This window comes from Gopherus evgoodei, chromosome 2 (genome assembly GCF_007399415.2).
Source record: "Gopherus evgoodei ecotype Sinaloan lineage chromosome 2, rGopEvg1_v1.p, whole genome shotgun sequence".
NCBI classification, from domain to species: domain Eukaryota; kingdom Metazoa; phylum Chordata; order Testudines; family Testudinidae; genus Gopherus; species Gopherus evgoodei.
Window position 1 is genome coordinate 294,625,086 of NC_044323.1, and position 27,773 is coordinate 294,652,858.

The window sequence follows — 27,773 nt, forward strand, 5'->3', positions numbered from 1 at the left end:
AAAGGCGGCGCTGGGGCTGCCGCAGCCAGTGAGCAGCAGCCCCGCAGGGAGCCAGGCAGAGGCAGCTCCAGCAGCAGCTGAACTCGGACCAGCCACTCCCGGCCCCGCGCAGGATGTTCCCGCTCCGAGTGTGGCAGTCGCAAGACTATGGCCCCGTGTGGCTCCGCAGCAGAGCCCCAGTGTCCAGCCGCCTGGGGCCGGGTCCCCACAGCCTCTGGGACCAGCTGGTGGGGGACGTGCAGACGCACCTGGACGAGATGGAGCGAATGAGACACTCCCTCCTTCTGGCTTATCCCCTTCTCTGCGGGGAGGCCGAGGGGAGCAGGACCCCGAGGCAGAGCAGCCAGACCCTGGCTGAGGGTGCTGGGAAGGAGCCCGGGTCCCAGGCGCAGGGGAAGGAGAGGTACCAGCTCTCCATGGACGTGAGCGGCTTCTCCCCAGCTGAGCTGATGGTGAGAGTGGACGGGAGGAAGCTGACGGTGACGGGGAAGCATGAGAAGAAAACGGAGTCGGAGGCTGGAGTCCGCTCCCAGGAATACAGAGAGATCCGCAGAGAAACTCTCCTGCCGGAAGACGTGAACGTGCAGGCCGTGCTCTGCTCCCTGTCCCAGGATGGGCAGCTCTGCATCGAGGCGCCACGTCTGGCCCTGCCAGCGGCACAGGGGAGAGACATTCCCATCAGTGTGTGCCAGGGGGTGAAGGCAGGAGAAGGAAACCTGCCCACGGAGGGAAAGGAGCCGGGGAGCAGCGAGATGGAGACAGGAGGAGAGAGCGAGGTGACCAGCCCCAGTGATTCCTGAAACCAGCCCCCGGCTCCAGTAACCCCCGGACTCTGTTCCATTGACTTTACTCAGCCAAGCTAGCGAGGCTGTTGTAATTTGTCTACACTTGTGCGCCTGTTCCTCGGCTTTGTCTCTACTCTGCTCGCTGACTGTGTCTGTGTTCGAGGAAGATGTCAGATGCTCTGTGACGCGGTAGAGCACAGTTGGTGTTCAGAATTTTTTACCTTGTTACTGTGATAACTTTTTTTCTGTAAATACAAATGCTGTTGTCTGAATTCTGTTTTCTGTGTGACTTCTTCCTACTTTTGCACATGGTTAAATTTTTCCCCAGGGTGTAGAAATGATTTTCAGTCTTAACTTCCCCACAGCAGGGAGAGGATGTGAGACCCGGTCAGGTGTTAAGAGCCATGGGTTGGATGGGCTGGTTAAAGGAGCAAGTGAGTGATAGTCAGGCCCCTCCCTTCGGCAAGAGGCTGCCAGAGAGCAGAATATTTGGGGTGGGAGGGGAGGATAGACTGGAGAGCCCAGGGCCTTGCACTGCATAAGGAAATAACTGTGATGGGGCTGGAGTAGAAGCAGAGCACCTAGCATCTGTACCCTGCCCCAGTGTAAGTCATTCACATTTTCAGAGCAGGGAAGGAGGGAATGACAGTACACCTGCAGCTAATGGTGACCAGCACCAGGAGTTCTCAGCCAGGGGGTCCTGCCCTGCTATGTAGATGGAGAGGCTCAGAGAAAGGTGAGAACTGCTGTGCTCCAGCTCTGGGGGGACATCATTTTTAAATAGTGCTTCTCAAAATTGTGAGAGAAGGGCAGAGATTTGTGGAGGAAGGAGTTGTTGATGGTGAAACAAGCTTGGGGTAGGATCGTCTGCCAGTCACAGGGCTGTCTCTCCAGGCTGGAAGGCACCTTCCCTCCTGGGAGGCCATGTTCTCCAGCTCTCCAAGCACACTGTGGGCCTGAAATAGATAACAGCAGCTGGGATGAAGACAATGGTGTCAGTTTAAAAAAAAACCCAAACCCTGCCATGTTCCTACAGGGTATTAATCCAAACCACTCCCAGCTTTGCCCCTGTAGAGGCTTATGCTGGCAACATGTCGATCTAAGTGGCCTGGGTGGATCCCCTCTCAGGCCTCTCTTCCCAGCCCAAGCCTCTTGGCAAAAGCAATTGAAAAGGGGAGGGTAAGAATTCATAGGAAGAGAATTTGGACAGAAATGGGCAATTTGCCAGGTGCACGCAAGGGGCAGGCCCTGGGGGCACAGACGAATAATTGTGATGGGAGTTCAATATTAAAGCAAGCTCTGGAAAGCTCAGTGCCCAGGACAGTCGAGGGGGAGCCAAAATGTGGCCTTATCACTCATCAGTGAATCCTCTGGGGGAGAGGCCTGTTTGGCAGGGCCAGCTGCACAGCTCACTGCCCCATGGGGAAATCCAGCTCTTTCCTTAGCTCCCAGGCACACAGGGACTTCGCTAGGAGGCTGTGGCAGCAGAATGCCATGTGTGTGCCAGGACAGTGGCTCTGAACCTTTCCAGACCACTGGTCCCTCTACAGTCGTCTGATTTGTCTTGCGGACCCCCAGGTGTCACCTCCCTTAAAAACGACTTGCTTACAAAATGTGACATAGAAAAGCACAAGTGTCATAGCCCACTAGTACTGAAAAATGGCTTTTCGTTCTCCTTTCTACCATATCATTATAAAATAAATCCACTGGAATGTAAATATCGTAATTACTTTTCAGTGTACAGTACATACAGCCAGGGGTGCTGGGATGGGGAGGTTACTGGGCCCTCCCAGTCTTTGCCATGGCCCTGGCCCCCTCCACTCCCCCAGAGTCCCTGCCCCTTGCCCAGGCCAGAAGCTGTAGCCCAGCCTCGGTAACAGCAGCCTAGAAATCCTGGAAAATTGTGGGACCCACTGTGGGCCACAGACCCAACACCTGCCCAGGATGCCCCCCCCTCAAGAGCAGCCCTCAGCCTGTGTCCCTGCCCTCTGTGCCCCCTGCCCAGGGTAGATGGAGGGTCTGTGGCTCCTCACAGCTGCCCGGGCAGCTCTTACCACAGCCCAGCTGCAGCTCTTTGGCCCTTGAGGTCCCAGGCCAGGGCAGAGACAGATTCAGGCTGAGCCATCAGGCAGCTATGGGAAGCCACAGACCCTCCACTTACCCTGGATGAAAGGCCAGGGGCTGTTCTTGGCAATGGGTTGAATTGGTCAATGAATAACGAGGAGATGAAGGATGCCTCTGTAACGATGCTGCCTCTGGCGGGACACAACTGAGAGTATCAATTCCGGACAAGTTGCTTAGAGCAGAGTAGTCACTGCCCAAAGCTGGGTGTCTTTATTACTAAGGCACCAAGCCAGCCAAACAGAGAGGACGTCAGTTTTACCCGCTGGCTAATCAGAAGTCATCCAAGCAATTCCCTCAGATACGGCAGTTCCCTTGTATCACCACCAGCACCACTCGTTATGGGGATGAATGGTTATGAAAACCAACACCCCTGTAAAAGGAAAGAGGTTCTCCCGATCCCAAAGGACCCAGCCCCAGGTCAATATACCCATCAGATCTTACTCTCAAATCACGCTGTTGCCAGTTCTTTAGAATCTAAAATCTAAAGGTTTATCCATCAAAAGAAAACTATAGATGAGAGTTAAAATTGGTTAAATAGAATCAATTACATAGAGTAATGGCAGAGTTCTTGGTTCAGGCTTGTAGCAGTGATGGAATAAACTGCAGGTTCAAATCAAGTCTCTGGAATACATCCACAGCTTGGATGGGTCATTCAGTCCATTGTTCAGAGCTTCAGTTTGTAGCAAAAGCAGCAAAGAGTCCTGTGGCACCTTATACACTAAGGGAGCATGAGCTTTTGTGGGTGAATGCCCACTTTGTTGGATACATGTTTGTAGCAAGGTTCCTCCAGAGGTAAGAAGCAGGATTGAAGACAAAATGGCAGAGATTCCAGGGCCTTTTATATTCTCTCTCGTGCGGGCGGAAACCCCTTTGTTAGATAGTCTCTAAGGTGCCACAAGTACTTCTCGTTCTTTTTGCTGATACAGACTAACACAGCTACCACTTTGAAACCAGAAACAAGATGGAGTTTGTAGCCATCTGGGCAAGTCACGTGTCCATGAATGATTCAGCTTTTTTGCAGGCCAACGCCATTGTTTCCATGTTAGTTTCCATGTTCCCAGGAAAGCTCAGATGTCGATTGGCGTCTCCCAAAGTCCGTTGTCAGTTAAGTGTTTCTTGATAGGACTATTCTCAGTAAGTGCCCATTCTCAAGAAGCTGACCAAATGCTTCACTGAGGCTACTCAGAATCAAACACATTGAGATACAAGTACAGGGCCAATATTCATAACTCCAAATACAAAAATGATACACACATACAGACAGCAGCATCATAAGCAGCCAATCATAATCTTTTCATTGACACCTCACTCGATAACCTTTGTACAATATGATCTGCAAATAAATAACAGTGGTTGCAACAATGATCTACAAAGTCACAGTCCATGTCAATAATGTCACAGCTTCCCACTGCCTCCCTTTTTTAGGGGTTCTTTAAAGGAGACTTTGAAAAATATTCATGTTCATTGTGCCCGAGCCCAGGACAGAAGCGCAGACCAGAGCGACGGATTTTCTTTCAGAGAGGAGAGCCAGGTAGGCAGGGGGAGCAGGGCAAACCCCCAGGCTCTGACCCTGCTCCCCGCCAGGTGCGCTGAGTGGGCAGGGGGAGCCACAATTGGCCTTGGCTCCTTGGCATGGGTCCAAGTGGTCCAGTGGCTAATCCACCGCTAGTTTCAGGAACTTTGTTCTTTACCTGTCAGTGCTAGAATTGATCATGGCATCACAACATCCAACCCTCAGCCAAGATACCTGATTGTAAACAAATAGGGGCTTCAGGCACCATCCTGTGAGATTCTGTTTGGTCTCCCTTCCCCTTCCATGTTACTCTCTGCCCAGCTATTCTTCCTTCTCTCCCATTCTCTCAGCTTTCCATTGGATCCTGAAATCAACTGTACTGCACATATCAGCACAGCAAGACGAGACGGCCCGTCCAGTGCTGCCCCATCTGAGGAGAAAGGAACCAAATGATGTTCCTGACGGAATGTAATCCCCCCCAGGTCCTGAGCAACGTATGTTGTGGCCGACCTGCAAGCCTAAAGCATCCATTTATGACTGACCTTTTCTGTCCTGTAGTGTCTCCACGTGGTGGCTGCCTGTTCTAAACAGGAGACATGAAAACACTTCTGTGACCTAGGTCCCAGGGGAGCCAACTGAGGTCACTCAATGAGGTTGAACTGTAAAGAATGGGGCAGACAATCCCCAAAGCTGGTGGATATTCCAATACTTAGATTTACCAAGCCAGCACAAAACAGCTTCTAGAATACCTCACCGGTTACAAAGACGATGACAACACAGTTCCCTTTAAGCAACCCAGCCTCAGGCCTCCACACAGGCATCCAAGTCATATATTAAGGAGATTACTGAAAATCTTATTCATCATATAAGAAAGTTCCACCAATCCCAAAGGATCAGACATATTACCTCCCAGATTAATGAGTATTCCAGACCTTACCCAAGTACACGCTTACAGCCAATAAACTAAAATTTATTTTAAAAGAGAAGAGTGACAGTATTGGTTAAAAGATCAGTATACATGCAGACACGAGTACAGTTCTTGAGATTCCGATTCACAGCAGAGATGGTGACCTTTGTAGTTGCAAAGAGTTCTTTCTGAATTAGTCCAAATATTTATATACTGGGTGGACCAGTCAGGACTGAGATCTCAGCCTTATGGCTTAAGCTTCCTCCTGCATGAAGCATCAAACACATCTGCGATAAAAAGGATCAGGTCCCAAGAGCCTTTTATGCAATTTTCAGGCTCTCTTTGACAGATGGGAGTCCTTCGGCAAACAATAGGCAATTATGGAGACTTCTTTCCGAAGCATCGCCAGTAGTTACACCAATTAACATAAGGCAATTTATTCATTAGACAGTGTATCACAAACTTCAAAGAGACATATCGACAGTGACATTATTGCTTTCAAGATTCATTTAATGTTAGGATTCCCTTTTGATCTGTTAATATTCCTTATTGAGCTTTGAACCAACAGCTATAGTGACAGACAGGAACGGTCTGTTTACATGGCTAATCATTAAAGAAGATATAAGTAAACACATGCAGTAAGTATCACCTTTAATTTCTAACAATATAAGTTTGCATTTCAAAGTTCTAGTCTATCTAACATGGTTTGGCCCAAATTACCATTTACATACCTTTCTAAACATATCTCTAAAGCAGGGGTCTCAAACTCAATTTACTTTAGGGCCGGTGCCAGCTCTCAAATCTTCCCAGAGGGCCAATAATGTCAATGAAGGTGGTTTTCAGAAAAGAAAACATTTATATTGTATTTTTTATTTCAAATTTCTTAGAAATAATAAAATAGTCATATAGCTTTGTATGATTCTTCACCTGCCAGAGAGTTCTTAGCGTTTGCCAGACACCTGGCAAGGCTTCAGTTCTGTCAGTTTGTTGATGTTTGGCCTCGGTGACTGAGCAGTTGAAACCTTCAGGATTGCAGCCAGGTGTGCCTCAAACTGTTGTGTTTGGTATTTTGACTTGTTTATATTCATTGTGCAAATAAGTGAAGCTGCCTCCATGGCTGACTCTGCCCTGCAACTAATGATGCTGCCTCCATGGCTGACTCTGCCCGGTGACTAGTGATGGTATCTCTGTCCCTGTCCCCCAGCCAAAGGGACCTGCAGTGGGTGAAGGGTGGGAGCGGCGCCTGCAGCAGACATTTCTGGGAGCATGGCTCTATGCATCTCTTGGGCTGCAGCAGAGAGGTTCTTGGGCCGCAGATAGGGTGACCAGATGTCCCGATTTATAGGGACAGTCCTGATATTTGGGTTTTTTTCTTGTATAGGCTCCTATTACCCCCCAGCCCCTGTTCCAATTTTTCACATGTTCCATCTGGTCACCCTAGCCACAGATGGCCCACAGGCCGGGACCTTGAGCCCCCTGCTCTAAAGGCTGGCTCTGGGTCATCGAGCCTGCAAGCTGCTGAACCCTTTCTGGCCGTGTGTCACACTTCGTATAAGATCCGTTGCAATTCTCTAACAGTGGTAGCACCAATGGTTTGCGTGGTCATATTTTAATCAGATAACCTCACAACTTCACACATCGGGGCAGAGTACCAATAGCTCTTCCTCTTCCATCACAGAAAGGCTGATGATAAAATAAGAGACTCCAATATTTTACCTCTGTAATGGGGTCAGACTCACCTCTCGTGAGCGCCCCTGGCCGAGTGCATGTCCTGCGCTCTCTCTCTGTTTGTGGTGGGTCTTCAGTGACTCAGCCCTCCAGCCAACTCAGACCAGTTTGTCTGGGAGATTAAAAGCAACACAAACCCCTTTCGGGGTACAAGTCCAATAGGGGTCTCTCCCAATACCCTCTCTCGTGTCTCTCTCAGTTTGTCCCTGCTCCAAAATAGAGCAGTGCCCCAGGTGCTCAGAGTCCAAGGCACTATCCCAGTAGCTGGGGGAGATGACCCAGACCCACCTGCTTCTCTGGGTCCCAGTGCAGGGACCCTATAGGTAGCAGACATTGTCTGGGTTTCTTTGCTCTGTGTCCCCCTCTGGATCCCTGGTTTTGCACCTGTGACCTCCACCCCCTGCCCTGTTATTTATTAATTGTTCCCCATGTTTAGCTGGATCCCAGGTCCAGTGGTTCCTCCTGCAAGGATGGGGAAGGGGCCTTTAGCCACGTGTTGGCTTCCATCTGCCCACCTCCTGGACATTAAATAAGGCCCTTTTCTGGGGCAGAGTGTGGCAGGACCACAAGGCCTCCAGCAGAGCCTAGCTGTCATAACATTTCTTCCCAGATCTGGACCTTAGCGTCCAAAATATGGGTGTTAGCATGAAAACCTCCAAGCTTAGTTACCAGCTTGGACCTGGTATCGCTGCCACCAGCTAAGAATTATACAGTGCCTAGCTCACTGTGGTCTTCCCAAAACCTTCCCTGGGGGACACCCAGACTCAGATGCCTTGAGACTTACAACAAAGGGAAATAACCCCCTCCCCTTGTTTCCTTGTTACTTCCTCCCAGGCTCCCCTCCCTGGACGACCCTCGGAGATTCCCTGCTTCCAGTCCTGGAAACACAAGTACCAAGAGATCTAATCTCTCCCCCTCACCCAGAGGGTATGCAAAGTCAGGCTTAGTAAATCTAACACAAAGAGATTTTCCCCTTGACTTTTTCCTTCCACCAATTCCCTGGTGAGCTGCAGACTCAATTCCCTGGAGTCCCCACTAAAGAAAAACTCCAACAGGTCTTTAAAAGAAATCTTTATATAAAAAAAAGAAAGAAAAAGACATTAAAAATAGTCTCTGTAATAAGATGACAATATACAGGGTCAATTGCTTAAAGGAAAAAAATGAATAAACAGCCTTATCCAAAAACACATTCCAGCAACTACACACATGTAAATACAAAAGAAAACAATATAAACCTATTGTCTTACTATCCTTGTACTTACAGCTTGGAAACAGAAGATTAGAAAGGCAGGAGATAGAAAAATCACTCTCAGAGCAGAGAGGGCACAGACACAAGACAAAGAACAACGAACTCACACCCAAAACTTCCCTCCACCCAGATTTGAAAAAGTCTTGTTTCCTGATTGGTCCTCTGGTCAGGTGTTTCAGGTTACTGTTGTTAACTCTTTACAGGTAAAAGAACATTAACCCTTAGCTATCTGTTTATGACACTAGTCCACCCCATCACAACCTCCAAAAGGAGAGAGACTTTTAATAGGATATGATTACCTTGTTTTCTACAGTGTTGCTTTTTAGTCCTTACTTGTATTTTGATCAATAAACTTCCAACTTTAGAATGAGTGTGTTGGGTGTTTGCAAGAGCCCAAGTGAGCCAAGGTCTCTCTAGAGACCGCCTCCGCCCATTGGTTTCCCCAGGAATTGAAATTAGGGGGGGTGATCGAATTTACAGGGGCGGCGGGGATGTCCAGACTGATGAGATATATAACAGATATGAATAAAGTAAATGTTTTGTTGGGATAATGCAAATTTAACATAAGGATAATACAAGTTACACCAAAACATATAACAGGTTTAGATTTCTAATAACATATAATTTTTTTAAAATGTATTTAATTTAAATTGACTTTTGAAAAGTAAGCCATCATGGGATAAGAGGGAAGTCCTCTCATAGACTTCAAGGTCAGAAAGGACCATTATGATCATCTAGTCTGACCTCCTGCACAATGCAGGCCACAGAATCTCATCTACCCACTCCTGTAACAAACCCCTAACCTATGTCTGAGTTATTGAAGTCCTCAAATTGTGGTACTAACACCTCCTTATCTTTGCTGGAAATACCTCACCTGATGCATCCATCCATAGAAGGTGTGAGGAGAACCTAACACAGGGAAATAGAATCAATTAGTGTAATGACCCGACTATTCCCAGTCTCTGTTTAAACCCAAGTTAATTGTATCTAATTTGCATATTAATTCGAGTTCAGCAGTCTCTCTTTGGAATCTGTTTTTGAAGTTTTGTTGTTGCAAAATTGCCACCTTCAAGTCTGTCACTGAGTGGTTAGAGAGGTTGAAGTGTTCTCCCACTGATTGGGTCATTACACTAATTGATTCTATTTCCCTATGTTAAGTTCTCCTCACACCTTCTATGGGTCATCTCAATCCCATCAGTTGGAAGTAACAGAGGAGGAGAAGGACCTCGGAGTATTGGTTGATCACAGGATGACTAGGAGCCACCAATGTGAGATGGCTGTGTTGTAAATGGATAGTTAAGAGTTAATGGAACAGAAGTCCTTCATATCTCTTTTGCCTGTAAAGGGTTAACAAGATCTGTGAGCCAGGCCATCACCTGACCAGAGGATCAATCAGGGAACTGGATACTTTCAAATCTTGAGGGAGGGAAGTTTGTGTGTGTGCTGTTAGCTTTTGGTGGTTGTTCTCTCTGGGTTCTGAGAGTGACCAGACGTGCAACCAGGTTTCTCTCCAATCTCCCTGATACAGGTTCTTATAGATTCAAAATAGTAAGTACTAGGTGATAAGGTGAGCTAGGCTTATGTTTGTTTTCTTTATTTGCAAATGTGTATTTGGCTGGAAGGAGTTCAAATTTGTATTTTGCTGAATGGATTTTAATTTGTACTTGTATACTTAGGCTGGGAGGGTATTCCCAGTGTCTATAGCTGAAAGACCCTGTAACATATTCCATCTTAAATTTACAAAGATAATTTTTACTGTTTTTTTCTTTCTTTAATTAAAAGCTTTTCTTGTTTAAGAACCTGATTGTTTTTTTATTCTGGTGAAACCCCAGGGGACTGGGTCTGGATCCACCAGGGAATTGGTGGGGAGAAAGGAGGGAAGGGGGAGAGAAAGGATTACTTTCTCTCTCAGGGAGAGTCTGGGAGCGGGAGGGAGAAGGAGGGAGGAAGGTGGATTTTCCTCTTTGTTTTAAGATTCAAGGAGTTTGAATCACAGTGATCTTCCAGGGTTACCCAGTGAGGGGAAGCCTGGGAGAGGCAACGGTGAGGGAAAGGGTTTACTTTTCTTGTGTTATCCAGAGGGTCTGGGTCTTGGGGGTCCCCGGGCAAGGTTTTGGGGGGACCAGAGTGTACCAGGCACTGGAATTCCTGGATGGTGGCAGCGCTACAAGTATTAAGCTGGTAATTGAGCTTAGAGGAATTTATGCTGGTACCCCATCTTTTGGACGCTAAGGTTCAGAGTGGGGAATTATACCATGACAGGCCGTTAAAGCTAATGCGGTTTTAGGATGCATCAGGCGAGGTATATCCAGCAAAGATAAGGAGGTGTTAGTACCGTTATACAAGGCACTGGTGAGACCTCATCTAGAATACTGTGTGCAGTTCTGGTCTCCCATCTTTAAGAAGGATGAATTCAAACTGGAACCGGTTCAGAGAAGGGCGACTAGGATGATCCGAGGAACAGAAAACCTGTCATATGAAAGGAGACTCAAAGAGCTTGGCTTGTTTAGCCTAACTAAAAGAAGGTTAAGGTGGGATAGGATTGCTCTTTATAAATATATCAGAGGGATAAATATTAGGGAGGGAGAGAAATTATTTACGTTTAGTACCAATGTGGACACAAGAACAAATGGATATAAACTGGACACTAGGAAGTTTAAACTTGAAATTAGATGAAGGTTTCTAACCATTAGAGGAGAGAAGTTCTGGAAAACCCTTCCAAGGGGAGTAGTTGGGACAAAAGACATATCTGGCTTTAAGACTAAGCTTGATAAGTTTATGGAGTGGATGGTATGATGGGATAGCCTAATTTTGGCAATTAATTTGGCAACTGATCTTTGATTATCAGCAGCTAAGTATGCCCAGTGGTCAGTGATGGGATGTTAGATGGGGTGGGATCTGAGTTACTACAAAGGATTCTTTCCTGGGTGTCTGGCTGGTGAGTCTTGCCCACATGCTCAGGGTTTAACTGATTGCCATATTTGGGGTTGGGAAGGAATTTTCCTCCCAGGCAGATTGGCAGAGGCCCTGGAGGTTTTTTGCCTTCCTCTGCAGCATGGGACACGGGTCACTTGTTGGAGGATTCTGTACAGCTTGAGGTCTTCAAACCACAATTTGAGGACTTCAATAACTCAGACATAGGTTAGGGGTTTGTTACAGGAGTGGATGGGTGAGATTCTGTGGCCTACATTGTGCAGGAGGTCAGACTAGATGATCATAATGGTCCCTTCTGACCTTAAAGTCTATGAAAGGACTTTCCTCTTATCCCATGATGGCTTACTTTTCAAAAGTCAATTTAAATTAAATACATTTAACAATTTTTTTTATATATTTTTAGAAATCTAGACCTGTTATATATTTTGGTGTAATTTGTATTATCCTTCTGTTAAATTTGCATTATCCCTACAAAACATTTACTTTATTCATATATCTCATCGGTCCTGAGACCCCTCCCCCCCATAAATTCGAACACTCCCCCTAATTTCAATTCCTGGGGAAACCACTGGGCAGAGGCGGTCTCTAGAGAAACCTTGGCTCACTTGGGTTCTTGCAAACACCCAAGACACTCATACTAAAGTTGGAAGTTTATTGATCAAAATATAAGTAAGGACTAAAAAGCAACACTGTAGAAAACAAGGTAATCAAATCCTATTAAAAGTCTCTCTACTTTTGGAGGTTGTGATGGGGTGGACTAGGCTCTGCTAGTTCTCACCCTTCTCTGAGCCTCTCCAGCTGCATAGCAGGGCAGGACCCCCTGGCTGAGAACTCCTGGTGCTGGCCACCATTAACTGTAGCTGTACTGCCATTTCCCCCCTTCCCTGCTCTGAAAACGTGTACGACATACACTGGGGCAGCGTACAGGTGCTCTGCTTCTACTCTAGCCCCATCATAGTTATTTCCTTATGCAGTGCAAGGCCCTGGGCTCTCCAATCTACCCCGCCACCCACAAGATATTCTGCTCCCTGGCAGCCTCTTGCAGAAGGGAGGGGCCTGACTGTCACTATACTTGCTCCTTTAACCAGCCCATCCAACCCATGGCTCTGAACACCTGACCAGGTCTCACATCCTCCCCCTGCTGTGGGAAAGTTAAGACTGAAAATCATTTCTGCACCAGGGGGAAAAATTGAACCACGTGCAAAAGTAGGAAGAGATCACACAGAAAACAGAATTCAAAACAGCATTTGTATTTACAGTAAAAAAAACAAGTTTAGTTATCACAGTAACAAGGTAAAAAATTCTGAACACCAACTGTGCTCTACAGCGTCACAGATCATCTGACATCTTCCTCAAACACAGAAACGGTCAGCGAGCAGAGTAGAGACAAAGCCGAGGAACAGGCGCACAAGTGTTGACAAATTACAAACGGCCTCACTAGCTTGGCTGAGTAAAGTCAATGAAACAGAGTCCGGGGGTTACTGGAGCCGGGGGCTGGTTTCAGGAATCTCTGGGGCTGGTCTCCTCGCTCTCTCCTCCTGTCTCCATCTCGCTGCTCCCCGGTTCCTTTCCCTCCGTGGGCAGGTTTCCTTCTCCTGCCTTCACCCCCTGGCAGACACTGATGGGAATGTCTCTCCCCTGTGCCGCTGGCAGGGCCAGACGTGGCGCCTCGATGCAGAGCTGCCCATCCTGGGACAGGGAGCAGAGCACGGCCTGCACCTTCACGTCTTCCGGCAGGAGAGTTTCTCTGCGGATCTCTCTGTATTCCTGGGAGCGGACTCCAGCCTCCGACTCCGTTTTCTTCTCACGCTTCCCCGTCACCGACAGCTTCCTCCCGTCCACTCTCACCATCAGCTCAGCTGGGGAGAAGCCGCTCACGTCCATGGAGAGCTGGTACCTCTCCTTCCCCTGCGCCTGGGACCCGGGCTCCTTCCCAGCACCCTCAGCCAGGGTCTGGCTGCTCTGCCTCGGGGTCCTGCTCCCCTCGGCCTCCCCGCAGAGAAGGGGATAAGCCAGAAGGAGGGAGTGTCTCATTCGCTCCATCTCGTCCAGGTGCGTCTGCACGTCCCCCACCAGCTGCTCCCAGAGGCTGTGGGGACCCGGCCCCAGGCGGCTGGACACTGGGGCTCTGCTGCGGAGCCACACGGGGCCATAGTCAGGCGACTGCCACACTCGGAGCGGGAACATCCTGCGCGGGGCCGGGAGTGGCTGGTCCGAGTTCAGCTGCTGAGACGCTGCTGCTGGAGCTGCCTCTGCCTGGCTCCCTGCGGGGCTGCTGCTCACTGGCTGCGGCAGCCCCAGCGCCGCCTTTTCTACCGGGCTGGGGGCGGGCCGGGCACCTCGGGAACCTTCCTGCTCCTGCGGGCTGGGGGGGCGGAGCTCCCGGTCTGGGCTTTGCTGGAGCCTTCGCGATCCCGCTGTGATGGGGGGCGGGGCTCAGCTCCGGGACACGGGGTAGAGCCGGGGGGGTGGGGGGCACGGGGGCCAGTTCCTGGCCGGTGTTGGGGAGGGGGGGGCGGGTTGGACAGTCCATGTGCGGAGCAGACACGTGAGATTGGCGAACACCCCCACAGCGCGCGTGTAATAAACAGTAACAGAGACTCGTGTCCGGTCCGGGGGGGGGGTCACCCCCGCATCTGTCTCTGCCCCCGCAGCTGCTCCTCCTAGGCCCTGGCTGAGGCAGGAGCTGGGGGCGGTGGGAGGGGGGGCTGAGCAGCAGGGAGAACACCCTCCCCTAGCGCCCCCCCCCCATTCACAAACACCAGGCAGGAGCTTCAGGGCAGCTGAGAAACCCTCCAAGTTTGGCCGCCCCACAAGCGGCAGATCCCGACCCCTGCGGGGGCAGCGGCTGGAGCGAAGCTCGGGGGGGGGGGCACTTAATGCCAAACGTGACTCTGGTTTCTCGAGGGCGGGGGGGGAGGCTGCCCGGCGCGGGGTGTCTGTGCTGCCGGGCTCGGACATCCCCCGGCAGAGCCGGTCTGCAGCCTCTGCCCAGCCGCTGAGACCCCCAACTCCAGCCCGTGCCCCGGCGCTGAGTCCCGCTCCCCATCACAGCGGGACCGGGAAGATTCCAGCAAAGCCCGGGAGCTCCGCCCACTGGCGGCTCCTAGAAGCTGCTGAGCCCCCAGCCAGGCCCCGCCCCCAGCCCCGCCCCTCCCGAGCCAGGCCCCCCCCAGCCCGCAGGAGCAGGAAGGTTCCCGAGGTGCCCGGCCCGCCCCCAGCCCGGTAGAAAAGGCGGCGCTGGGGCTGCCGCAGCCAGTGAGCAGCAGCCCCGCAGGGAGCCAGGCAGAGGCAGCTCCAGCAGCAGCGTCTCAGCAGCTGAACTCGGACCAGCCACTCCCGGCCCCGCGCAGGATGTTCCCGCTCCGAGTGTGGCAGTCGCCTGACTATGGCCCCGTGTGGCTTCGCAGCAGAGCCCCAGTGTCCAGCCGCCTGGGGCCGGGTCCCCACAGCCTCTTGGAGCAGCTGGTGGGGGACGTGCAGACGCACCTGGACGAGATGGAGCGAATGAGACACTCCCTCCTTCTGGCTTATCCCCTTCTCTGCGGGGAGGCCGAGGGGAGCAGGACCCCGAGGCAGAGCAGCCAGACCCTGGCTGAGGGTGCTGGGAAGGAGCCCGGGTCCCAGGCGCAGGGGAAGGAGAGGTACCAGCTCTCCATGGACGTGAGCGGCTTCTCCCCAGCTGAGCTGATGGTGAGAGTGGACGGGAGGAAGCTGACGGTGACGGGGAAGCATGAGAAGAAAACGGAGTCGGAGGCTGGAGTCCGCTCCCACGAATACAGAGAGATCCGCAGAGAAACTCTCCTGCCGGAAGACGTGAACGTGCAGGCCGTGCTCTGCTCCCTGTCCCAGGATGGGCAGCTCTGCATCGAGGCGCCACGTCTGGCCCTGCCAGCGGCACAGGGGAGAGACATTCCCATCAGTGTCTGCCAGGGGGTGAAGGCAGGAGAAGGGAACCTGCCCACGGAGGGAAAGGAGCCGGGGAGCAGCGAGATGGAGACAGGAGGAGAGAGCGAGGAGACCAGCCCCAGAGATTCCTGAAACCAGCCCCTGGCTCCAGTAACCCCCGGACTCTGGTTCATTGACTTTACTCAGCCAAGCTAGCGAGGCTGTTGTAATTTGTCAACACTTCTGCGCCTGTTCCTCGGCTTTGTCTCTACTCTGCTCGCTGACTGTGTCTGTGTTTGAGGAAGATGTCAGATGCTCTGTGACGCTGTAGAGCACAGTTGGTGTTCAGAATTTTTTACCTTGTTACTGTGATAACTAAACTTGTTTTGTACTGTAAATAAAATGCTGTTGTCTGAATTCTGCGTGATCTCTTCCTACTTTTGTACATGGTTCAATTTTTCCCCAGGGTGTAGAAATGATTTTCAGTCTTAACTTCCCCACAGCAGGGAGAGGATTCGAGACCTGGTCAGGTGTTAAGAGCCATGGGTTGGATGGGCTGGTTAAAGGAGCAAGTCAGGCCCCTTGCTTCTACAGGAGGCTGCCAGGGAGCAGCGAGATGGAGACAGGAGGAGAGAGTGAGGTGACCAGCCTCTGAGATTCCTGAAACCAGCCACTGACTCCAGTAACCCGGGGACTCTGTTCCATCAATTCCCCTCAGCCTTTGGTCTAGGTGTGAATGTTTTGGAGCCCATTCCTGGGCTGCCAGGAGCTGTTCTGTTCTCTGTGTCTCCTTGTAGGAGCCGGGACTGTGCGATGCTTTGTGAGTTCTTTGTATTAGGGTTTGGGGGTTTGTACCATTTTTACCCCTCTCATGAATTACAAAATAAAGATTTTTATTTTAAGCACCACCTTGTGTCATGTGATGAGCTCTAGTTCCTGTAATTCTATATTTAATGTTTACCCTGTAGAGAGAGACCCCACCCCTCATTTCTGCCAGGGCCAGTCCCCTCCCTGTTTGTAGCAATTCATGTGAAGGGGCGGACCAGGGCCCTGCTGAGTGTTGAGACCTGTTGGTCCTGTTGGTATCCAGTCTGAGATATTAGAAGAACAGTTGTGACAAAAACCCAGTCACTGTTGTGAAGTAGGGTGTCAGGAACTGGAGGAGGCTGGGAACCAAACACCTGGGCCACGATCCTGAAAGGTACTTTTAATGACTTCTCTGCCTCTTTAGACTTTAAAAGCCCCTCTTTACACTTTTTTAGCATTTTCAAACCTACCTTAAATCATGGACCCCTCTGGGATGTCAAATTAAATAGAGCTTTTTAGTGGAAATACAGGGTGTTGTCTACCTGGCAGTGTCTTTGAATCACTATTTTATGTCTAACTCTGGAAATGGACCAAATCAGTTCTCAGCCTCCTTCACAGAAACCCTTTTCTCTTTTAAACGGGGGGGGGGGCGACATAACCCTGGGGGGGGTTCAGATATGCTGAGTGTAGGGTCCTGGTCTGAGATAATCAAAAAGTTGTGACTAAAGTCAGGTCATTGTTCTGAGTGTGTCAGTCAGGCCAGTGGTGCTCAAACTTTTCCAGTCGCTCCCCCCTTACCAGAAATGGAATCTATCCACCTTGCACCCCGCCCTCCCCCCACCCCATTACTGCACAGCCCAGGCTTCCTCAGTAGTGGAGCCATGCCATGTCCCCCCCGCTCCCCCCAAAAAAAACAAACGAACATTTCTCTGTGCTCCCATGGGGGAGTGCACCCCAGACTGTGAGAGCCACTGACTAAAGGGGTGGGCACTTGGTCAGGGAGGGGACTAGGAACCAACTAGCAGCACTCTGTTTCTACCACCCCCATCCTGCAATTTGCCAGGTGCATGCAAGGGGCAGGCCCTGGGGGCACAGATGAATAATTGTAATGGGAGTTCAATATTAAAGCAACCTCTGGAAAGCTCAGTGCCCAGGACAGTCGAGGGGGAGCCAAAATGTGGCCTTATCACTCATCAGTGAATCCTCTGGGAAGAGGCCTGTTTGGCAGGGCCAGCTGCACAGCTCGCTGCCCCATGGGGAAACCCAGCTCTTTCCTTTGCTCCCAGGCACACAGGGACTTCGCTAGGAGGCTGTAGCAGCAGAATGTCATGTGTGTGCCAGGACGGTGGCTCTGAACCTTTCCAGACCTCTGGTCCCCCTAGAGGAGTCTGATTTGTCTTGCGGGCCCCCAGGTGTCACCTCACTTAAAAAAATGACTTGCTTACAAAATGTGACATAGAAATGCAAAAGTGTCACAGCCCACTAGTACTGAAAAATGGCTTTTCGTTCTCCTTTCTACCATATCATTATAAAATAAATCCACTGGAATGTATATATCGTAGTTACATTTCAGTGTACAGTACATACAGCCTGGGGTGCCAGAAGTGGGCAGGGGGGCCCTACAGGCCATGGACTTTCCAGTTTTCTGCCCCGGCCCCGGCCCCTTGCTCTTCCTCTTCCGCTGAGTCCCCACCCCCTAACCAGGCCGTAAGCTGGAGCCAGGCCAGGGTAACAGAGGCCCAGGGATCCTGGTAAACTGCAGACCCGCCACCTGTGCAGGGTGCAGGCACAAAAGAGCAGCCCCCAGCCTGTGCCCATGCCCTCTGGGCCCCCCACCCAGGGTAGATGGAGGGTCTGTGGCTCCTCACAGCAGCCTGCTCTTGCCATGGCCCAGCTGCAGCTCTTTGGTCCCTGAGGCCCCAGGCCAGGACAGAAGCTGGAGCTGGGTCAGGGTAAAAGTCGTGCAGGCAGCTATGGGGAGCCGCGGACCCTCCACCTGCCCTGGATGGAATGCCAGGGGCCAGGGAGAGAGACCCCTGCTCTCAGTAATGGGTTGAATTGGTCAATGAAAAACAAAAATGAGGAGATAAGGGATGCCTCCCACGGCCTCCCTTTTTTGGGGTCCTTGAAAGGAGACTTTGAAAAATTCTCATGCTCATTTTTGCCCAGCCCTGAGCGAAGGATTTTCTTTCCGAGAGGAAAGCCAGCAGGCCTTGCTTTTTTCTCAAGCAGAGAGTGGATTCGAGTTTTGGGGGGGTCCTGGGCTGGAGCAAGTGGGGCCCCTCCCCACTCCTTCTAATGGCAGTCCCTTCCAGGTGCGCCTGCCGGGGAGCTGGGTTGGGGCACGGGTGATGGGGGCTTCTCTCGCTCCCTGGCAAGAGAGGCAGAAGGCAGGGGGAGCAGGGCAAACCCCCACAGCCTGACCCTGCTCCCCAGCAGGTGTGCCGGTTGGGCAGGGGGATCCCAATTGGCCAGGATCCTGGGCATGGGCCCTGTTGGCCCAGTGGCTAATCCACCACTAGTCTCAGGACTTTGTTCTTCACCTGTGAGTCCTGGAATTGATCATGGTATCACGCCATCCAGCCCTCAGTTGGGATCCCTGATTGTCAGCACTGAGGGGCTTCAGGCACTGTCCTGTGAGATCCTGTTCCATCTCCCTTCCCCTTCCATGTAACTCTCTGCCCAGATATTCTTCATCATCTCTCACTGTCTCAGCTTTCCACTGGATCCTAAAACCAGCTGTACTGCACGCATCAGCACGGCAAGAGGAGATGGCCCATCCAGTGCTGCCCCATCTGAGGAGAAAGGAACCAAATAACATTCCTGATGGAATGTGAGCCCAGGTTCTGAACCACAGGTGTTGGGGCCGACCGGCCAGCCTAATGCATCCAGGTGGGACTGAGCAGCCAACCAGTGCTCCAAGATTGTCCACCAAAGCTGTATTTTCTCCATCTTTTCTATCCTGTCACTTCTCCACCTGGTGTTTGTCTGTCTGCCTATCTGTTAAAAACAGGAGACGTGAAGACACTTCTGTGACTGTAGTAGTAGGATTTGATGTTTGTATAATTCTGTATCTGAGCTGATTTCAAGGCAGTAAGAGATCTTTTAGGGTCACCACTTCGTTGCAGGGTTAGTATATTAATATAAGTAAAAGAATACGATTGTTTTCTCTTGCATTGCAATTTGATGTTCCTGTTCAAATGCTCTGTGTAAATCAATTCTGTGTTGTGTGTGAATGAGGAATGTATGTGTTATGAGCTGAGTGTGAAGGTCGTCACCAAACCAGATGTTTAAGGGATGGTGACAATGTTCCTCCTCTACCTTGGTGGGACCTGCGCTTATTGGTGGATTTGCTTGTCTCACAGATTCACCCTGTGGGTCGGGAAACAGCCCGCAGACCTTCCCTTCTGGTAGAAACCACAGTCAAGGTCAATTCCTCCTGTGTTTGATCAGGAGTTGGAAGGTTTAGGGGGAACCCAGGCCTGCCCTCTATTCCAGGCTCCAGCCCAGGGCCCTGTGGACTGCAGCTGTCTACAGTGCCTCCTGGTACAGTTGCACAACAGCTACAACTCCCTAGGCTACTTCCCCATAGCCTCCTCCCAACACCTTCTTTGTCCTCACCACCAGACCTTCCTCCTGATGTCTGATAACACTTGTACTCCTCAGTTTTACAGCAATATGTCTTCTCACTCTCAGCTCCTCTTGGTCCCAGCTCCTCGCATGCACACCACAAACTGAAGTGAGGTCCTTTTTAAACTCAGGTGCCCTGATTAGCTAGCCTGTCCTAATTGATTCTAGCAGTTTCTTAATTGGCTCCAGGTGTCTTAATTATCCTTCCTGTCTTCATTGGTTCTAACAGGTTCTTGATTACTCTAGTGCAGCCCCTGTTCCGGTCACTCAGGGAACAGAAAACTACTCATCCAGTGACCAGTATATTTGCCCTCTACCAGACTCCTGTACCCCACTGGTCTGGGTCTGTCACAGGATGAACCAAAGAGAGATGCAAGGGCACCAGGATGTTGCAAAGTACAGGGAGACTTTGGCAAACCAGTAAAGTGCTTGAAACCACTATGGCTTATTCTTAAAGGCTGCCTAATCAGCAAGTTGTAAATTGGCCATTCAGCAATCTCAGCTTCACCAAGGGAGGAGGAGAGGGAATTTTGCGGTGCCACAAAAATGGCAGCTTGACCCCACATCCTTCCTGATGCGAATTGTGTTGAAGTTGCCAATATGCCCCAGGAATGTCTATTGGGGTCTCAAGGCTGCAGACTCTGGAAAAACCTACGCCTGGTTAATCAATAATCACAGCTCCATCCCTCCCCCATCTAACTCACCTGTCCACTGAAGTTAAGGGGAGCAACTAGTTGGTAACAACAAGACAGAGTGTGCTTGTGTGTGTCTGTGTGTGCGTGAGTGTAATATAACATATGCATATGATACAGTGTGGCTTGGTACATGTATTACCAATAAGTGTGGTGCTTTGCCTATTTCCCCTGAAAAGATCCTGTGCAGTACTGTAAGTACAACATATAAACAAGGTGCCTTGCCATGAAACTTTGGATTCGTCCTGCCAAGACTTCCCCAGATTTAGTTAATAGATTATAATCCAAATGTTTATATTCAGGGTAGTCCAGTCAGGACTGGGATCTCAGTCTTATGGCTTAAGCTTCCCCTGCATGAAGGAGATCTGAGATAAAACGGATCACGTCCCAAGAGCTTTTTAAACAATTTTTGGGCTCTCTTTGACAGTTCAGAGACCTTCAGCAAACAACGGGTAATTATGGAGATTTATTTCCTAAGCATCACCTGTAGTTAGTTACACAAATTAACATAAGGTGATTTATTCATTAGGCATCTATCACAAACTTCAAAGAGACATATCAGCAATGATATTATTGCATTCAAGATTCACCTAAATCGGGGATGGGCAAACTTTTTGGCCTGAGGGCCACATCAGGATATGAAAATTGTATGGTAGACCATGAATGCTCATGAAATTGGGGAGTTGGGGTGTGTGGGAGGGAGTGTGTTAGTCTATATCAGCAAAACCAATGAGGAGTCCTTGTGGCACCTTAGAGACTAACACATTTATTTGGGCATAAGATTTCATGGGCTAGAACCCACTTCATCAGATGCAGTTCCCCTTCTGCGGTGCTTCAAAGTCCAACCCACTTTCCCAGTGGCCGATGGGGGCAGATGACTGAGGTCCACCCTCTACTTCAGGTCCCAGTGCAGGGACCCTATAGATAACAGCCATCCGCAATGTCCCTTTAAATAAACTGAGTTGCTGCTCTAATTAGCTGGGCCACCTCTCCATGGCTCTCACACATTCTTCACCCTTATCTCAGGGCCTTGTCCTTGTGGAGGCCCCACACCCAGCCTGGAGCAACACCCCCTCTCCTCCAGCTCCAGCAAGGAACTGAACTTATGCTCGCCTTGCAGCTCTTCTTATACTGACCTGCTGGGCCCTGATTGGATGCTTCTCACACAGCCGCTCTAGGCAGCTTGGAGGACCTCTCCGCCGCTCTTTTCTGGAGCAGGGTGTGGCAGGACCACAAGGCCTCCAGCAGGGGGCATCAAAGCCTAGTCCGCACCATCATAACTTCCAAAAGGGGAGAGACTTTTAATAGGATTTGATTACCTTGTTTTCTACAGTAACTCAGTTTGAATTTTGTTTCTAGTCCTTACTTGTGTTTTCATCAGTAAACTTCCAACTTTAGAATGAGTGCGTTTGGGTCTTTGCCAAGAAGCCAGGGTCTCTGTAGAAAGCCAGTGACTCTACACACCCTCCCACCTCTGAACCTTTTTATCACAATTTCACTGTCAGACAGTGAAGGAGTTTAACACCTTTAACTCTTTGGGCCCCTGCTATCAATACAATAGCACCAAGACCATGTATCGCGTGGGGATAGGTAGGTGCCGAAGGAAGGGCTTGTCTGCAGCCAGGCAGTTGAAACTGTCAACCAGATTGGCAGGGACAGAACAGGGGTTTAGGTGTCTGAGCAGCTGACTTGGTACCCCTGGCTGATGGGCCAGAGCTCAGTGCCTCTCTCCACTCAGGAGCCACAGCCTCAAACCCTCTCCCAGAGCCAGGCACCTATGCCAAGTTAGCTGCCTACGTAGCCCATGTCCTACTAGCCAAACCCACATCTCTCTCTGTGTCACACAATTCCTGGCTCACCCTATTTTCACATGGCCCCAGCTGTCCTTTGCGGGGACCAGTCTCTGGCTCATCTCCTGTGAGAGCTGGCAAGTAAGAGGCGTTAGGCATGGTGGAGAGGCCCTACAAGATTAAGTTGGGGAGATAGTCGCTCCCCTGACTAGTTTGAGAATTCTGTTTCCGGCACCTCTGGAGTTTCAGCTTCAGCTCAGCCTTTGAGCAGCTGCAGAGGGCTTCAGCACCTAGCCGGCTTTGCAAGTGCCGATTGGAGGAAACGTTGGCCCCTATAGGCACTGTCACACTGTGGGACAACAGCACCTGTATTCCCACTGTGTGGCCCAGCAAGGGCATCAATCTTGGGCTTCTGGCACCCAGTCATCACATCTCCTTGGCGGAGACCTCCACCTCTCTCCCTCCCGACGGGGGACTTTCCAGGTTGCACAGTTCCCTCCCGCAGCCCACCCTGACCCAAACGGCCTGCATCTGCGCTTTGCTTCCTCTTCAGAGCCAGAATGCTCAGTGATGATTAGTTACTATCCAGCTCTTTCTGCTCAAGCACAGTCATGGTTAAGGTGAAAGCATTACAGAGAAAGCACATTCCCAGCAAGACAAGAACCCACACGTGAGGGAGGGTGACCATGCTACAAAGCTGAAGTCAGCCCAGCTCCAGCCAAGGGCTCTGGCAAGCATCAGTCCTTCTAGCCCTTTCATAAGGAGTGCCCCCACCCACCCCACACTATAGTACAGACAGTCCCTGGGCCACAGAGATATGTAAACTTCATACAGTCAAAGCTCCCAACAGTACTGCAGGGCAGTGCCATATATGTCACAACCATCTATAGGGTTACATGCCTCTGGGCCTGGTATTTGGTTCCTAGTCCCCTCCCTAATTAGGCACTTCCCCTACTCCCCCTCAAAACAGCAACCCGGCCCTTTATCACAGCTTTTGTGCTCTTATCTTAGACCTCCACCCTACAATGAACAGCTCTCAACCCTCAAAACCATCATGTTCCCTCACTTGCAGACTGAAAAGGGTCTCTGCAGAGAGAGATGAGAACTGAGCTGGGACAATGGCAGTTTATTTCCAGAGGTGACACATGAAATGGTGAATCAAGCAGCCAGAGCTCACCAGACAGCATGGTTGGTATTTACTAGAAAGGTTGGAATTTAATTTTCAAATTCAAGACAAGTATAAACATTCTAACAAAACAAAGAGCAGCGAAACAGAGCATTCCCCAGTCACTTCTCTTACAGAGAGAGTTTGGCAGCCCAGGAATATGCTCAGCACCATTCACACCGAGATCAAGGGCTGCTCTAGCTGGGCTGAATGGAATCAATGGAACAGAGTCCGGGGGTTACTGGAGCCGGGGGCTGGTTTCAGGAATCTCTGGGGCTGGTCTCCTCACTCTCTCCTCCTGTCTCCATCTCGCTGCTCCCCGGCTCCTTTCCCTCCGTGGGCAGGTTTCCTTCTCCTGCCTTCACCCCCTGGCACACACTGATGGGAATGTCTCTCCCCTGTGCCGCTGGCAGGGCCAGACGTGGCGCCTCGATGCAGAGCTGCCCATCCTGGGACAGGGAGCAGAGCACGGCCTGCACGTTCACGTCTTCCGGCAGGAGAGTTTCTCTGCGGATCTCTCTGTATTCGTGGGAGCGGACTCCAGCCTCCGACTCCGTTTTCTTCTCACGCTTCCCCGTCACCGTCAGCTTCCTCCCGTCCACTCTCACCATCAGCTCAGCTGGGGAGAAGCCGCTCACGTCCATGGAGAGCTGGTACCTCTCCTTCCCCTGCGCCTGGGACCCGGGCTCCTTCCCAGCACCCTCAGCCAGGGTCTGGCTGCTCTGCCTCGGGGTCCTGCTCCCCTCGGCCTCCCCGCAGAGAAGGGGATAAGCCAGGAGGAGGGAGTGTCTCATTCGCTCCATCTCGTCCAGGTGCGTCTGCACGTCCCCCACCAGCTGCTCCAAGAGGCTGTGGGGACCCGGCCCCAGGAGGCTGGACACTGGGGCTCTGCTGCGAAGCCACCCGGGGCCATAGTCAGGCGACTGCCACACTCGGAGCGGGAACATCCTGCGCGGGGCCGGGAGTGGCTGGTCCGAGTTCAGCTGCTGAGACGCTGCTGCTGGAGCTGCCTCTGCCTGGCTCCCTGCGGGGCTGCTGCTCACTGGCTGCGGCAGCCCCAGCGCCGCCTTTTCTACCGGGCTGGGGGCGGGCCGGGCACCTCGGGAACCTTCCTGCTCCTGCGGGCTGGGGGGGGGGGGCTGGCTCGGGAGGGGCGGGGCTGGGGGCGGGGCCTGGCTCGGGAGGGGCGGGGCTGGGGGCGGGGCCTGGCTCTGCTCGGCTGGGGGCGCCCAGCAAGTTCTCGTAGCCGGTACGGGCGGAGCTCTCGGGCTGGGCTTTGCTGGAGCCTTCCCGACCCGGAGATGGGGGGTGGGGTCTCAGCGCCGGGGGCACGGGGAGTCAGTTCCCGGTCGGTGTCTGGGGGGGGGCGGGGCGGGTTGGACAGTCCATGTGCGGAGCAGACACGTGAGATTGGCGAACACCCCCACAGCGCGCGTGTAATAAACAGTAACAGAGACTCGTGTCCGGTCCGGGGGGATTGGGGGTCACACCCGGCAGCTTCCTCTGCCCTCCCACCCCCGCCTCAGCCAGAGCCTAGGAAGAGCCGCTGCGGGGAAGGGGGGGGCTGAGCAGCAGGTAGAACACCCTCCCCTAGCGCCCACCCCCCATTCACAAACACCAGGCAGGAGCTTCAGGGCACCTGAGAAACCCTCCAAGTTTGGCCGCCCCACAAGCGGCAGATCCCGACCCCTGCGGGGGCAGCAGCTGGAACGAAGCGGGCGGGGGGGGGTCACTTAATGCCAAACGTGATTCTGGTTTTTCAAGGGCGGGGCTCTGTAACCGGGAGGAGAAATAGCCCGTTCGCTGGGGGGGCGGCCGGGGGCTCTGCCCGGCGCTGGGCCGGGATCGGGGGTGTCTGTGCTACCGGGCTCGGACCCTCCCCCTCGGCAGAGCCGGGCTGCAGTCCCTGCCCCGGCGCTGAGCCCCCCCCCGCAACACAGCGGGATCGCGAGGGCTCCAGCAAAGCCCAGACCGGGAGCTCCGCCCCCCCAGCCCGCAGGAGCAGGAAGGTTCCCGAGGTGCCCGGCCCGCCCCCAGCCCGGTATAAAAGGCGGCGCTGGGGCTGCCGCAGCCAGTGAGCAGCAGCCCCGCAGGGAGCCAGGCAGAGGCAGCTCCAGCAGCAGCTGAACTCGGACCAGCCACTCCCGGCCCCGCGCAGGATGTTCCCGCTCCGAGTGTGGCAGTCGCCTGACTATGGCCCCGTGTGGCTTCGCAGCAGAGCCCCAGTGTCCAGCCTCCTGGGGCCGGGTCCCCACAGCCTCTGGGACCAGCTGGTGGGGGACGTGCAGACGCACCTGGACGAGATGGAGCGAATGAGACACTCCCTCCTTCTGGCTTATCCCCTTCTCTGCGGGGAGGGCGAGGGGAGCAGGACCCCGAGGCAGAGCAGCCAGACCCTGGCTGAGGGTGCTGGGAAGGAGCCCGGGTCCCAGGCGCAGGGGAAGGAGAGGTACCAGCTCTCCATGGACGTGAGCGGCTTCTCCCCAGCTGAGCTGATGGTGAGAGTGGACGGGAGGAAGCTGTCGGTGACGGGGAAGCATGAGAAGAAAACGGAGTCGGAGGCTGGAGTCCGCTCCCAGGAATACAGAGAGATCCGCAGAGAAACTCTCCTGCCGGAAGACGTGAACGTGCAGGCCGTGCTCTGCTCCCTGTCCCAGGATGGGCAGCTCTGCATCGAGGCGCCACGTCTGGCCCTGCCAGCAGCACAAGGCAGAGACGTTCCCATCAGTGTGTGCCAGGGGGTGAAGGCAGGAGAAGGAAACCTGCCCACGGAGGGAAAGGAGCCGGGGAGCAGCGAGATGGAGACAGGAGGAGAGAGCGAGGTGACCGGCCCCAGAGATTCCTGAAAGCAGGAACAAAGTTGAACAACTATGGGACTTCTCTGTATTGTCCACTCAGCGTAGCTTGTGCAGCAGATGATATTGATTCTAACACTCCTGTGCCCATTCCAGGCCTTTCAGAATTTATTCCAGCTGTGCTGGAACAATTTGTATAGGGGGGTATTAACAGTCACTGAATCAAACTGTAACCCCTTGTACATGATGGAAACCACTTCACACCACGGAGTGAAGCCGTGTCCCTAGTTCCAGCACATCTGATTTACTCCATGTGATTCATTCACTCTGTGAGAAGTGACTGTGCCACCTTTCCTGGTTGCTCGTTGTTGGTGTCTGACGTACATAATGTTACCGGTCATTATTGTGAAAAATATTCATTTCTAAACTGTAAATTGTTGCTGGGTGCTGCCTGTGTCTGTCTAACTGCTGCAAATAAACCCACCTCTTTGGCCTTTTATTGTCACTCTTTTCAGTCCAACTTCCAAACTGAACAGTGTGGGCCTGGGTGGGGGTGGGAGAGGTAGGGACCTGTTCGATGTCGCACACGATTGAGGACGGGTCCATTTCACAGCTCCTTGGAGCAGGAGCAATGGCTGGTAGCGCAGGCTCTCCCAGCAGAGGGTGTCACTTATTGGAATAATTGGTGAGAGAGGGTTTGATAAGCAAAGAGGAGTTAGTGTCCCACATCCTTCAGCTGCCCACTCCACGGGAGGGCTCAGCGTCCGGGAGAGTAAAGGGAAATAACTACAGGGAGTGAAGCACGAGGCCTAACGCTAGGAGCGTAAGCAATAGGCTCAGTGAACGGGAGAGAGCAGAGAGGAGGGTTACAAATGGGGGCTGCCTCACTCTTCTCCCCTTCGCAACTTACCTACCCCATCCTGCTTCCCTGAGGCCACGTGCAGCTTGAGGGAAGCAAGGGGTGGATTTTTTTTCAGCTGTCCCAGTACAACCTCACCTGGTAGTGGCTGGAAAAGAATGGTCACTTACCCTACTGCAACGGTGGCTCATTGAGATGATATGGGCATTGCAGCTCCCAGTGTGTGTGTGTGGGGGGGGGCATGAGCCCGATGCACATCAGCCGGGAGTGTTTCTGAATAGTTGTTGTGCTGAACTGAGAAACGTCTCATTCGTTTTCATGAATGAACAGGCGTGACTCAGTTCCCCTTTTTGTCATGTGTTACCTGATGGGTCAGAAAGGATTAACTTCTTTCTTGAAAGGAGATAAAGCAATGCAGTGACTTGGAGAGGGTGGGTGGGATGGATGTAACAGCACTAGAGAGTGCTTACTGCAGATGGCTAGATGGATCACCAAGCCAGCCTGGCGGGGGGTGGGGGAGAAGTATATGCTGGTTGGAACAGGGTTCAAGAGGCCCAGCAGATTAAGTTTGGAGAATTGTATAAAGTGGGCAACCTATGATAGCAGTTGGTTTTGGAGAGGTGGGGGGGTGTCATTCTCACTTGGTCCAAGCACTGACATGAGACTTTAGCCAGGGGTCAGACCCTGCTGGAAGGTTGAGGGCCGGACCCCTGCCGGAGATGGGTGACATGCTAAGACAGGCAGGCGTAGATGCTGTTTAGTGTTTTATTACCTGTTTTCTCTTCACGTATTTGTTCTGAATAAATCCTTTCCTTCATGAAGCCTGGCTAGGCAATGGCTCACCGGTCATAGAGACAGGACAGCAAGTGCTGAACTAAGCCTCACTAAGTTGATGACAGTGAGTCCC

General features: G+C 52.0%; 5 protein-coding genes across 5 annotated transcripts; 3 read left to right on the forward strand and 2 right to left on the reverse strand.

Annotated features, from left to right (window-relative positions):
• LOC115647170 (heat shock protein 30C-like) lies at nt 1-15,545 on the forward strand. The gene is made up of 2 exons (XM_030553938.1): nt 1-843; nt 15,340-15,545. The coding sequence occupies exon 1, from the start codon at nt 114-116 to the stop codon at nt 798-800; it is 687 nt and encodes a 228-aa protein (XP_030409798.1). The 5' UTR covers nt 1-113; the 3' UTR covers nt 801-843; nt 15,340-15,545.
• On the reverse strand, nt 12,470-13,645 carry LOC115647172 (heat shock protein 30C-like). Its single transcript, XM_030553941.1, has one exon. The coding sequence runs from the start codon at nt 13,425-13,427 to the stop codon at nt 12,741-12,743; it is 687 nt and encodes a 228-aa protein (XP_030409801.1). The 5' UTR covers nt 13,428-13,645; the 3' UTR covers nt 12,470-12,740.
• LOC115647169 (heat shock protein 30C-like) lies at nt 14,412-26,500 on the forward strand. The gene is made up of 2 exons (XM_030553937.1): nt 14,412-14,593; nt 25,371-26,500. The coding sequence occupies exon 2, from the start codon at nt 25,372-25,374 to the stop codon at nt 26,056-26,058; it is 687 nt and encodes a 228-aa protein (XP_030409797.1). The 5' UTR covers nt 14,412-14,593; nt 25,371; the 3' UTR covers nt 26,059-26,500.
• LOC115647168 (heat shock protein 30C-like) lies at nt 14,577-15,545 on the forward strand. Its single transcript, XM_030553936.1, has one exon. The coding sequence runs from the start codon at nt 14,595-14,597 to the stop codon at nt 15,279-15,281; it is 687 nt and encodes a 228-aa protein (XP_030409796.1). The 5' UTR covers nt 14,577-14,594; the 3' UTR covers nt 15,282-15,545.
• LOC115647171 (heat shock protein 30C-like) lies at nt 23,236-24,339 on the reverse strand. Its single transcript, XM_030553940.1, has one exon. It carries the CDS (start codon nt 24,157-24,159, stop codon nt 23,473-23,475), a length of 687 nt encoding a protein of 228 aa, XP_030409800.1. The 5' UTR covers nt 24,160-24,339; the 3' UTR covers nt 23,236-23,472.
• Nucleotides 26,501-27,773: the final 1,273 nt, after the last annotated feature.